At 47.7% G+C, this 12,976-nt stretch overlaps 1 protein-coding gene across 1 annotated transcript in view; it reads right to left on the bottom strand.

Moving 5' to 3' along the window:
- Window positions 1–2,669: 2,669 nt before the first annotated feature.
- LOC129561930 (uncharacterized) overlaps window positions 2,670–12,976 on the bottom strand; it is a 59,122-nt gene continuing 48,815 nt past the window's right edge. Inside the window, exon 4 of the mRNA XM_088843888.1 lies at window positions 2,670–6,471. Within this exon, the coding sequence (XP_088700014.1) occupies window positions 6,263–6,471 (209 nt within the window). The 3' untranslated portion in view covers window positions 2,670–6,262. The remainder of the gene's footprint in view (window positions 6,472–12,976) is intronic.

Genomic DNA, 12,976 nt, shown 5'->3' with positions numbered 1-12,976 from the left:
ATCATCTTCTTTCCCCCCTACACCCATATCCCCATGGTTAACTCTAACACCCTCTTCAAGTCTGTGAATATTCCGTTCTGATGTCTGCTCCCACCCAAGATGGAGTAATGGAAATTGAATCTACTCTCCCACTTGGAAGAACAAAAACCAACCAAACAAACAAACCAAAAAAACCAAGACAAAAGACATGAAATGACAGTTTTCAAGGCAGTGGGTTATCAGGCAATGAAGAACAATGATTCCTGAGTGAAGAGAAGCAAACAATATGAGCCCTGTCATTACTGAGGTTTACTGCCTGGGAGGAGTTTACAGATCCTAATACGGGAAGGAGGTAATGCCCAGCAGACACTCTGAGTTAAGGAAATGCAGCTGAGAGTCCACAAAGACCAAGGAAAGCAGACTTTTCCCTGGTGGCTCAGGTGGTAAAGAATCTGCCTGCAATGCGGGAGACCCAGGCTCAATCCTGGGATAGGGAAGATACCCTGGAAAAGGGAATGGCTACCTACTCCAGTATTCTTGCCTGGAGAATTCTATGGACGGGGAGCCTGGCGGGCTACTACTGAGCAGCTAACACTTTCACTTTCACATCAGACAGGAGAGAGCTGCACAAAATGAGAATTCTAGAAATCTCCAGGAAGTTCCCCTACCCTGGGATATTACATGAGTACTGGCTGGTGCTTCTGTCTAACAAAACTACTCTGGGCTGGAAAAACATGGTTAAAGATTAGAGAACAGTGCCTAGCAGTCACACAGGACCAAATATAGTGCCAAACAGAGAAAAATCATAACTCATGGGGTAATGGTTAGAGTCATCAGGAAGGTCGCCTCTCAGTATTGGTACAGAATTAGTCTTTAACAGAGCACTTTCTGGACACAGTCAACAAATCACAATAGCAAGACTTGAAAGGATCAAAGTATTTTCAAGTAACCTAATTGAATCTCAGAGCAAAACTCAGGATTTATCAGTTCAGCTCAGTTGCTCAGTTTTGTCTGAATCTTTGCAACCCCATGGACTGCAGCACGCCAGGCTTCCCTGTCTATCACCAACTCCCGGAGCTTACTCAAACTCATGTCCATCAAGTCGCTGATGCCATCCAGCCATCTCATCCTTTGTCACCCCCTTCTCCTCCCACCTTCAGGGCCTTTTCAAATGAGTTTCAACTTCAGCATCAGTCCTTCCAATGACTATTCAGAATTTATTTCCTTTAGGATGGACTGGTTGGATCTCCTTGCAGTACAAGGGACTCTCAAGAGTCTTCTCCAACACCACAATTCAAAAGCATCAATTCTCTGGCACTCAACTTCCTTTATAGTCCAACTCTCACATCCACACTCAACTACTGGGAAAACCATAGCTTTGACTAGATGGACCTTTGTTGGCAAAGTAATGTCTCTGCTTTTAAATATGCTGTCTTGGTTGACCATAGCTTTTCTTCTAAGGAGCAAGCATCTTTTATAGAAATATAAAAATCTATAGCATCCACCAAAGGTACAATTCACAATGTCTGGTATCCAAATGAAGATTACAGGCATGCAAAGAGGCAAGAAAACACAGCCCATAGTGAGGACAATAATGAATCAGTTGAAACTGACCCAGAACTGACACAGAAGTGGTGGATAAGAACATTAAAACAATTTTAAAAACTGTATTCTATATGTTCCCAAGTGAAAGAGACAAGTGGAAGATATAAAAAGAACCAAATCAAACTTTTAGAAATGAAAATTACAATATCAGAAATGAAAAATATGCTAGAATTAATGGCTGACTAAGCACAGCAGAAGAAAAGATTAATGAATTTGCAGACACAGCAGAGAAAAATCATCCAAAATAGAACATGAACAGGGGGAAAAATTCTTTAATAAAAACAAGAAAAGTATCAAGAAATGTGGAACAACTTCAAATAGTCTAATATATGTGAAACTGAGTTCCCCAAAGGAAAGGAAAATTTGAAAAAGAATGGTTTAATATATTCCAAATCTGATGTAAAATATGAACTCACAGATGCAAGAAGTTTAACAAACCTCAAGCACAAAAAAACAGAAAATTACCTATCATGATCAAATCGCAAAACTGGTGACAGAGGAAAATATTTTTTAAACTGTCAAAACAAAAAGGTATGTTAAGTACAGAGGAACAAAGATAAGGATAATGGCAAATTTCTTGTTGGACACATGGAGGGGAGAAATAGTAGAGCTACATCTTGACTTACTGAAAGAAAAATAAACGGGTCAACATAGATTTCTGTTCCCTGTGAATATATCTGTCAAACAGGAAAGTGAAATAAGATGTCTTCCGACATACAAAAGCCGAAAGAATTCTTTACCAACAGATCTGCACTACAAAAAATGATAAATGCACCTTTCTCCTGCACATGTCTTTTCAGGCAGAAGAAAAATGATACCAGGCAGAAATCTGGATCTATAAAGGAATAAAGAACAAAGGAAAAAATGTTAACTACATGAGTAAATATATAAGATTCTGTATTATCATTTCAGTTCAGTTCAGTTCAGTCGCTCAGTCATGTCCGACTCTTTGCGACCCCATGAATCACAGCACAGTTGTCCTTAAAAGGTAATTTGCTGTTTGAACAAAAATAATAATATTTGGTGGAGTTTGTAACATCTACATAAGTAAAATGCATGAAAATAATAGCATTAAAGTCAGGAAGAAAGAAATGGAAGTATACTATTATAAGGTTCTCACACTACATATGAAGTGGTATAATATCACTTGACAGTAGACTGACAAGTTACCATAAACTCTAATGCAACAGCTGAAACAACAGAATGCGGGATCACAGACAATAAGCCAATAAAGGAGAGAAAATGGAATAATGAAAAGTGCTCAGTTAATCAGAAATGAGGCAGAAAGAGGGTCTATCCTGACAGTCCATTGGTTAGGACTTCACCTTCTAATGCAGAGGGTGTGGGTTTGATCCCTGGTCAGGGGACTAAGATCCCACATGCCTCAGGGCCAAAAAATCAAAACATAAAACAGAAGCAATGTTGTAACAAATTTAATAAAGACTTTTAAAAATGGTCCACATCAAAAAAAAAGAAAGAAATGAGGCAGAAAAAGAAGACAAATGGGACAGAGAAAGCAAATATGAGATAATAGGCTTAAACAGAATCATATCAATAATCACATTAAATGTAAATGGTCTAAACACTCCCAATTAAAAAGTAGAGATTGTCAGATTGAATTTTTACAAAGACCCAAATACATGCCATCTACCAAAACAAAAACAAAACCACACATCCACTTCAGATATAAAGACACAAGTTAAAAGGACAAGGATGGAAAAAGATATACCACACTAACACTAATTAAAACAACACTAGAGTAGTTAGGTTAATATCAGACAAAGTTCATTTCAGAGCAAAGAATCTTACCAGGGATAGATAAGGTCATTTCATAACAAGTAAGGGATTGATTAATTAAGAGCATGAAACAATTTTAAATGTTTATACTCCTAATGGCAGAGATCTAAAATTTGTACAGCAAAAGCTGGTAGACCTCCAAGGAGAAACAAATCCATAGTTATATATTGAGATTTAAAATTTCAACAAATGAAAGAACAAATAGAAAATCAAACATTACCTTCTTAGTATGTCCTACCTTGACCATCAATTTGAATTGTGCTCCCTCACTCCCTACCCCTCTCTCCTGCACATTTCATCTAACAAATTATATATGTCTATTTATTTATTAATATTTAAATTTATTTATTTGTATAACCCAAGAACAGTGTCTGGCACTTAAAAGATTCCTTAAACAACAACAACAAAAAGAACTGTTGAATAAAAGCATGATTGAAAGACTGTTAGTTGCTATCATTACGACAAATCATGTGACTCTGCATGGAGTCTTTCTCTTTTGTTACTTCAATGAGTAGACCCCAACAAAAATCAATATTGGGGTCCCAGAATTCTAGAACACAAGGGCAGAAATCATAGACATCCAGAATGTTCGTGTAAGATGCATAGGATGTTAATATTCTAGAATGTCAGAGTCTACAACTCTGAAGTCTGAGAATGTTTAGAGCCAGAACGTTAGAATCAGGGACTAGAGTTGACAAGGAATCTAAACTTAGTCTGCACTGGGGAGAGGAGGGGTGGTGCATTCAGAGTCAAATAGTATTCTCTTTATTCCACTTGCTGGTTCTGGGTGTCTCCTAACTTTAGTACCTATCAGTTCAGTTCAGGCGCTCAGTTATGTCTGACTCTTTGCATAGGGAGGTATATACCCAGCTCACTAACTCAGCTTAGCAAGGCAAATGGACTAAGAAACTCTTCACCCGTGGCCTCAGGGGCTGTGGGAATGAGGGAAGTTGGGCCGGGGGAGGGAAAGGAGGGGAGGAAGGGGAGGCTGTATTTCTCCATTTTAATTCAGCTTCTGCTCACAGGGCCCCTTCTGGACTATAAACCCGTGAGGCCTTTCCGTCATGCAAGACTGGAGGCTGTCATTATCAGAAGGAACCATCACCACCACCTGCACAGGAACGAGGGGGAGAGCCCACAGCAGACTGAGCCTGCCCATCATCCCAGGGACCCTGCCCCTGGGGTGGCCACAGAACTGGCTGGGGGGTCGAGGTCCCAGGGAGCAGACAGACAGGTTGCGGAGAGTCAGGACAGCCTGGGTCCCTACATTCCGGAGTGCAGACTTCATTCCCGGGGCATCGGGGCTTCCTGGTGGCAGTGGGGAGGGGGTGTCCAGCAAGTAGGGCCCACACACCAACTCAGTTGTCCTGCTTTGTTTTTATCTCCAGCTCTATCATCTCATGACTTCTGTGTTTATCTACTTTCTCATCCATCTCTCAGACTAGATTGTGAGCCTGTGAGGACAACAAGCAGCTCTGCTTTGCTCATGCTGTCCAAGCATCTAGGGGTGCCCTTGTGAACTCTGCAAACAGTGAGTGTTCAGTTAGCATTGCTGGTGGATTACCCGGATGAAGCTGCTTTGCCAGCCCTCTTCTCAGGGATTCTGTGCACACTGGGTCACACCCTTATTATGAGCACTAGTGAAGGCTAAGAATCCTTTACTCAAACACAACTTGAACCCTTCACAAGCTGGTGCAGGCACTTCCCAGGGAACACACACACACACACACACACACACACACACACACACACACACACACACACACACACACCAGCCCTAAGCTCTGCACAGACCACAAGCTTTGCACCCATGCCCACTGGCCCTGGAGCAGGAGGAAACTCAAGAGCCTGTTTCCAGCATCATCTTTCACCCATCAGCTTTCAGTCCCTGTCCTGATAAAATCCCAAGAACCAGCACATGCTGGATGCCCTGCGCTGACAGCCCGTGGCCTCCACCAACCCTGGGCACACAGAGCTGTTACCTAAAACACAGGCTCCCACAGCGAGTTGGGAGCCCTTTCTGAACCACCTTGCTATTGGTCTCCACAATCATCCTTCATTTAGCCTCCATTTAGGACCGGGTTCTCAACACTCACTAATCACAGGCTGCCTTTCTGAGGCTGGGTCAACTGCTGGCAAAACACCAGAAAAAAATGCACAAAGAAGCATGACTTCTCAGACAAATTCCCAGGGCCTCTCCTTCTCTCCTCCTACCCCAACCGCAGCCATCCAAGTCTGCAGAACCCCAAGCCTGTAACCAGAGGTTCACACCCGGGTACAGGACGGATGCCAGGGCCCCTTCTTTTTTTGGACACAGCTCGGAAACCCCTTCATTCCTTAGACTGCTGCTGTGCCTCGCGCCCCCTACTTCTTAATTACTACCGTGCTGCTTAATTGGGCGCTGTGTGTGTGTGTGTGTGCGCGTGTGTGTTTCTCGGGGGCTGGGGGGCGTCACTCCTACACATGGAGCGACCGGGTGGAGGGGGTGCTGGCTCCCAGCCCGAGAGCGAGACCCCTCCCCCGCCAGGCCGCTGGAGGATTGCGCAGCTCAAACAGATGGACCGAGCCGAGGGGGCGGGGGCGCGCTGACGGGGTGCTAGACGGCAGCGACGGCCGCGCCTCCCCGCGCGCGGACAAAGGCGGGGGCCGGGCGGCGCGCGCGCCTTATCAGCGCTAGCAGACCGGGCGTCCGGGCGGGCGCCGGCGGCCCGCGTGCAGGCTCACAAAGGCCCGGGCCGGGTGCGGGGGGCTGGGGGGGCCCGAAGATTAATTGCCCAATCAAGTTGTCGGCGCGGGGCGGGGGCGGGGCCGCGGCCCCGAGGGGACGCGGGGCGGCGCATAATGAAGTGTGCAAAAAGTTAATTTGCTCGGCGATTCGCTGCTAGCCGTAATCAAAGGCGGGCGGCGGGGAGGGCGGGAGTGGGGAGTATGCCTCTCCCGACCCCCGACCCAGACTGCGATCCCGGGGGGCGCCGGGGGAGGGGACCCAGGACAGCCCCCCCAGCGCCGGAGCAGGGGTAGAGGTCTCCAGACGCGCGTTCCACTCCTTCACTTCCGCCGGCCGAGTGTCCCAAGCGCCGGTCGCCTTTCCTGCAAACACAAAGGTTGACATTTCTGGAGCGTTCACTCCGGCCCGGCTCTGCGCCAAGCGTTTCCGGGAGTGATCTCCAGTCTCAACCTGGGGAGGTAGGGCCGGTGACCATCACGTTTTGCAGCAGAAGAGCCCGGAGCCCGGAGATGCTTAGGAAGTGATCCAAGGTCACACGCGGTTCTCTAAAAAGGCTCCTTAGCTGAAAAACGGTACAGTGGAAGAGTGTCAAAGACAAAATACATCAGACAATGGGAGAGGTGATTTTTTTTTTTCAAGCTCTTGCAATGGAGAAGCACCCGCGAGCTCAAGACCACGGATGTCTGGGCTGGGCCGGTTTGCCTGACTGTTATAGGGTGGAGTAGACAGGTTACAGGTGGGGGGATGTTTTACAATCAGGGGAAGTCGTCTCAACCAGCTGAACAGGAAATGTTTATCTCTGTGTCTAGTTTCAGATGGCACAAACAGTTCTAACCTCAGCTAATCAACCAGGAGACAAAGAATGGAAAGGTCTTTGTTTGGCCTTAGCAGGCTTAGGCAAAAGGGAAAAGGTCACAGACAAACAAGGGGAGTCCAGTCTTAGGGGAGCCATGAGAAAGACGGATAGAGTCTTACCTAAGTATTATGGAGAAGGTGGTGGCTTGCAGTAAGCCATTTACCAGAACACAATGGGTAGAGGGACTGCAAAAAAACAAAAGGTTGAGGAGATTTCTTAAACATCCATATTTTCTATGGGCATAGGTAAAGTTTAACATTGTCAAAAGGTTGGCAGATGGTAAGGTAGAAGCTCTGATTTCCTGTTACAGCAGCTTTGCTGAGTGGTTTAGAACCACTGCCTTGTGAGGCACTCGTCCTCAATAAATATAAATGCCCCTTTAGTCAGCTCCCCTGGGGTTGTGACGTTGGGCAAGTCATTTGACCTCTCCTCATACAGTGGGAGTCATAATAAACTATCCACCCTATAAGATATAGTAAGTCCCCCACAGACAAACAAGTTTCTTTCCAAGAGTGTGTTGGTAAGTCCAGTTTGTTCATAAGTACAACAAAGTCACCTTAGGTACCCAACTAACACACCTAGCTATATAATACTGTACTGTACTAGGTTTATAATACTTTTCACACAAATAATACATTAAAAAAACACAAAAATAAAACATTTTAAATCTTACAGTACAGTATCTTGAAAAATACAGTGGTACAGTACAGCAACTGGCATACAGGGGCACGTTCACGTCTTTGAAAGCTCCTAACTTAAAGTTTCGGAGAAGGCAATGGCAAGCCACTCCAGTACTATTGCCTAGAAAATCCCATGGATGGAGGAGCCTTGTAGGCAGCAGTCCGTGGGGTCGCTAAGGGTCGGACACGACTGAGCGACTTCACTTTCACTTTTCACTTTCCACTTTCACACATTGGAGAAGGAAATGGCAACCCACTCCAGTGTTCTTGCCTGGAGAATCCCAGGGACGGGGGAGCCTGGTGGGCTTCTGTCTATGGGGTCACACAGAGTCGGACACGACTGAAGTGACTTAGCAGCAGCAGCAGAAACTTAAAGTTTGTATGTGGGGGACTTACTGTATTATTATCAGTGAGAGCCTAAACAGTAAGCACCAAGCAAAGCACCTGGACCGTGGTAGGTGCGTCATTCCTGTTAGTATGAGTGCCAGCATTTTCTCAGAAAGCAGAGGTGTCAGGATTTAGATTCAAGCAGCATGGTTTCAGAAACTGCGAGCTCGCCCAGGTGCACAGCCAGATCTCTGTGTACTGCTTCAGTTCTCCAACACCAGAGACATCCAAAACCTGTGTCCCGGGCACTGGGTGTCCAAGAAAAGGAGCAGGCCCTGCCCTCCTGGAGTGGGTCATCCTGCAAAGCTGGCCAACCCCAGACAATAGCAGGAATACCACAGTGGCCATGGAAGCTCAGCAGAGGTGCCAAACCTGGGCTTAGGGCTGGCTGTGGGAAGGCATGGTGGACATGCCCCAGGTGCCCAGGACAGCTGGCACAGAGGAGCGGCAGCCATGACCTGAGCCCCATCAGATTTCCACCCAGACCCCCTCCTCAAGAAGCAGCTTCCACGCCCTGGAGCTGACTAGTGGCTCCTGAATCCTGGTTCTCTGATCCATTGCCCAGGCCTGTCCCTGAGCCCAGGCAGGACCAGGAGACTGGAGAGGAAGCCCTTGAGGGTGACAAGAGACAGGCTTGCAGGCGAGAAGGGGCGGGATTACAGCCAAGCCAAGATTTATGGGCCCGATCATAATAATGAAAGAAAGAAAGAAAAAAGGGACGCGTGTTCAGCAATGCCCAGGGACCAGGGCTGCTGCCCTATTACCAAAAATGTCGTAGCTCTCGACTCTGCAAATTAGCATAAAACATGCTGTTTTGCATCTATTTGCATGTAATTTACATGCTAATAACTTGACGCCACAATGCACCCAGTCCCCTAAGTGGCTTCTGGTCCTTGTTTTTCTCCCAGCTCCTGCCCCTTGTCTTGCTTTGAGAAAACCAGGGGAATCTTGGTTTTAGGCTAGGCTGAGTCACTCAGTCCCTGTGGGACCTGGGCTGGTCCCTGTCCTTCTCTTGAGTCTCAGTTTCCCTGACTGTGAGCTGAAGGAGACAAACTGAGCAGGAGTTCTCAAATTATGCTCCAGTATCCCCCTTGAGGGCTGCAGACACAGAGACAGGGAAGCAGGTGGAGCAGGCACCCCCTCCCTCTATCCCCTTGAACAGCTGGGCCTCTGAGTAAAATTTCTCTTGAGCAATGCAGAGCCTCTTGTTAAAAACAAAGACCAAAAAGTTTGCAAACAAACAGACTCGGTTATCTTAGAGTCTTTCTAAGTCTTTCCAGTTCAATGTTCTCTAAAGATTTGAATAATAATACCAATCAGAGTTAAATATAGCACTTACCATGGGACAAGCAGTGTTGTAAGCACCAGGCACAGTCTTCTAAGCATACATAACTCAGTCTTCAGACAACCCTTGAAATAAATGCTATTATACTCCCATTTTATAGATGAGTAAACTGAGGCACTGAAAATAATTTACCTAGGTTCAAATAGCCACTACACGGTAACGTGAAGATTCAGACAGTCTATCTCTAGAGTCTACTTTGAATTTAGTCAAGTCAACCCTTCCATTGTACAGATGAGGATACTGAGGCCCAGAGAGGGAGATTGAAAATTTCTAAGCATCACAGCTAAACTGGCACTTGAACCTTTCCTCCTGCATGAGCCCCAGGCTCTTCGCCATCTGGGGAAAGGTGAACAGAAAAGGGAAGTCTGGAGTTTCACAGGTGCTCAGGACTACTTCTCTCTGGGTCCAATGGGCTTGCCAGGTTGAGACATGCTTTCTAGCCGGGTTACTCCCAGAGCCTGCTTCCTCTTCCTCAGCCAGCCTCATCCCAGCTGGTGGACCTTGGGGAACAGGCCCTGAAACCAGCCAGGATGAGCCCCTAAATCAGGACAGACAGCAGGCTAGTGAGAGCACCAGGTGTGCCTGTCAGAGCCAGCAGACAATGCCCTGGCCGGCTGTGCAGGTGGAGCAACTGCCCAGGGGGGCTCCACTGCAGGGGGCTGTGGGCCTTTATCTCTGCAGAGGCAGACAGTGCCAGGCCAGCCGGTGCTCAGCGCTCCCCCTCGGGGGTCTGGCTGGGAAACCCCCAGATGTAGGGACGACTGGCCTGCCCGAGCGGTGCCCCCTGTGGGTCTAGTCATCGCTCTCTCGATTCAGTATCCCTCGATGGCACTCTGGCCCTTTTCGCGTCCCTGTGTGACCTGCCACGTTTCACCCTGCTCCAGCCACCTGGCCTTCTCTCTGCTCCTCCCCACACCTCCAAGCTCAGTCCTACCTGGCCCCTTTGCACTTGCTGTTTCCTCCAACTGGAACACCCTGCTTGGCCGCTTCAGATCTCAGCTCCAGCCCTCAAACCTTCCCTGACCACACCCTCTGAAGCTCTGCCTCCCGTCCCCCTCGCTCCCTAGGACTTAGCCTTGACGTCTTCTCTGCCATTATTACAATCTGAATTTATCTTGTTTATGCGTCTCCTCATCTCGTGCCCGTCTCCACCACTAGACCCTCACTCCAGGAGAGTCAGGACCGTGTCTGTCTTACAGAAATATAGTTCTCAATAAATATTTGTTGAAGGAAAGAAATAAAGAGGGAAGACAGTAGCTGCTGAAGATTTATTTGGTTAGTTTCCACCACCTCCCCCTCCCCAACTCTGCCCTAGAATGTTAGCTCCATGGTTGGGGCGGGGGGCAGCAGGCACAGGCATTTATGCCTGTTTTTGTCATCTCTGTGATTCCCAGAGGCTAGCACTGTGCCTGGCACACAGTAGGTGTTCAATAAATATTTGTCCATGAATGAGCTGAGTGTGTAAAATCCCTGCACTGGAAGCCAGCAGACCTGGCTTCCTTGCCAGTAATGCCCTTGAAGGTGGATAGGATCCTGGGCAAGTTCCTTCCTTCTGGGGACCTCCGTCTCCATCTCCTCATCTGGAGCTTGGACTTTGGAATCCCTGCCACCTTCACCAGGACCACAGAAGGGAGAGTGCAGTCCGTGCTCACTCCTCCCTGTGGAGGCAAACGGGGGAGCTGGTGGAGCTCCAGGGAATAGGCCCTGAAATTGGCCCAGATAAGCCCCAGGAGGCAAGAGGCAGAGAAACCTGGGTTCCAATCAGGACATGGCTATTACCTGGCTGCAGTGGCCTTGGGGGAGTCACTGTTCTTCTCTGAGCCTCCATTTCCTCATTTGCGAAAGGGACACAGTAGCTGTGAGGACTGCCACAAGATGACCGAAGGGAGCATTGTGTACCATGACCACAGTTGTCATTTCTCATCAGCAAGGCAGTGCAGCCAGGAGATCACGACACGCCTCTCCCCAGCACGTCTGTTTCTTATCTACAGAAGGAAGTCCTAAGAGAACCAACCTAACAGCGCACTGAGGTTGGATTGAGATGGGAAAATATTATGTATGTACCTGGAACATGGTAGGGACTTTACAACCACAGCCCTTATAGTCTTTAACTGCCTCTGTGGCTGATCCTGACAATGGATTCCCCAAATCATCAGAGCACAGAGGAGGTTCAGGGTGAGAGTGGGTGTGGTTTGAGTTCCGTGTTGGGAGCGGGCTGGGGAGGATGAGGCAGCAGAGGTATAAGGTCAGAATAAGATCAGGCAGTCCTGAGAGCTGCATAAGGAGTTAGCCTTTATAGTGGGAGCAGGGGGAGCTACAGGATGCTTTAAAGCAGGGAAATAAAATGATATGAGTTTAAAAACACTCACTCTGGCTGCCAGTTTTGGGGTATGGCTGGGACTACTGGTGGTTTCCAAGCCTATGGTCTCCCTTTCCCTCAGTATTAGGACCCCAGAGACATTACTGAACACATAGACACTAGAATAGAGACCATACTTCCTAGCCTCTTACAGTTAGGTATGACCATGTGTCTCCATCCTGGCCAAGAGGAGGAAAGTAGAATGCCATGTGCAGTTTCTGAGAGAGGTCCTTAAAGAGAGGCAGAGCATTCTTTGCCTCTTCCCCCTTCCCTCTGGCTGGAATATAAATATGATGACTGGAGAATGAGCAGCTATTTTGGGCCATGAGGTGTTGAGGAGTGTGGAACAGTAAGATAGAAGGAATCTGGGTCCCTGTGGACCAAAGAGCCATCTTGCTAGCTTAGGACTGCCGGCCTCCAGACTGTTTATGAGAAAGAAAAATCGGTGTTTGTCTCCTTTAAGGCACTCTTCTTTGGAGTTCTCTTCCACTCACAGCCAACTCCAAAACAGATGCAGTTGGCACAGGTGATCTTGGAACACTGTGCCCATCTTGAGGTACACAGTGCAGAGAACTCACCTGGGTCTTTTTTCTGCTCATATTGGCCCTGAAGCCCCTGGCCTTTGCAGCCAAGCTCTGCCTGTCCAAAGGCACAGCCCAGGTCAGCCCAACTGGTGGGCATCCCTGGCTGGGCCAAGCTCTCAGAGGTACAGAGCTCATAAGGAAAGAAGGTCAGGACTCCTACTGAGTCCTTCACAGAGAAGGACTTCTCAGAGTCCTTCTCAGAGCGTCACAGCTCTGAGAGGCAGGGCAGAGAGAAGATAGTAGACAATGGCAGGATGGCACTGTCCTTCCCAGTGGCCACTTTAAGCCCCTTCTCAGCCTCTCCACATGGCACCCTTTCCCAAACTCACAGATTCCACCGCAGCGCCCTCCTGCGGCCCCCCAAGGCCTTCAAATTGACATCTGATCCCCTCTCTGGCCCTCCGTGTCCTTGAGGATGGTGCGCAGCTTTGAAGGAGACTCATAAGGACAAATCCCCTCTCCTAGGTGCTCTGTGACTTTGAGGGACTCATTGAAGCATCTTGGGTTTAATTTCCTCCTCTGTGAAATGGAGATGATTATAACAACTACTTCCTGAGTCAGTGCAAGTGTTCCGATTATTGACTGTTGAATAACAACCCACCCCAAATACAGTGTTGTTAACCAGTTTCTTAAGCTCACAGATTCTTATGGGTCAA

This window comes from Moschus berezovskii, chromosome 15 (assembly GCF_049115385.1).
Source record: "Moschus berezovskii isolate FMDL1 chromosome 15, NW_MosBer_1.0, whole genome shotgun sequence".
NCBI classification, from domain to species: domain Eukaryota; kingdom Metazoa; phylum Chordata; class Mammalia; order Artiodactyla; family Moschidae; genus Moschus; species Moschus berezovskii.
Note: the sequence above shows the minus strand (reverse complement) of the source record. Positions and strands in the feature narration are given on the sequence as shown.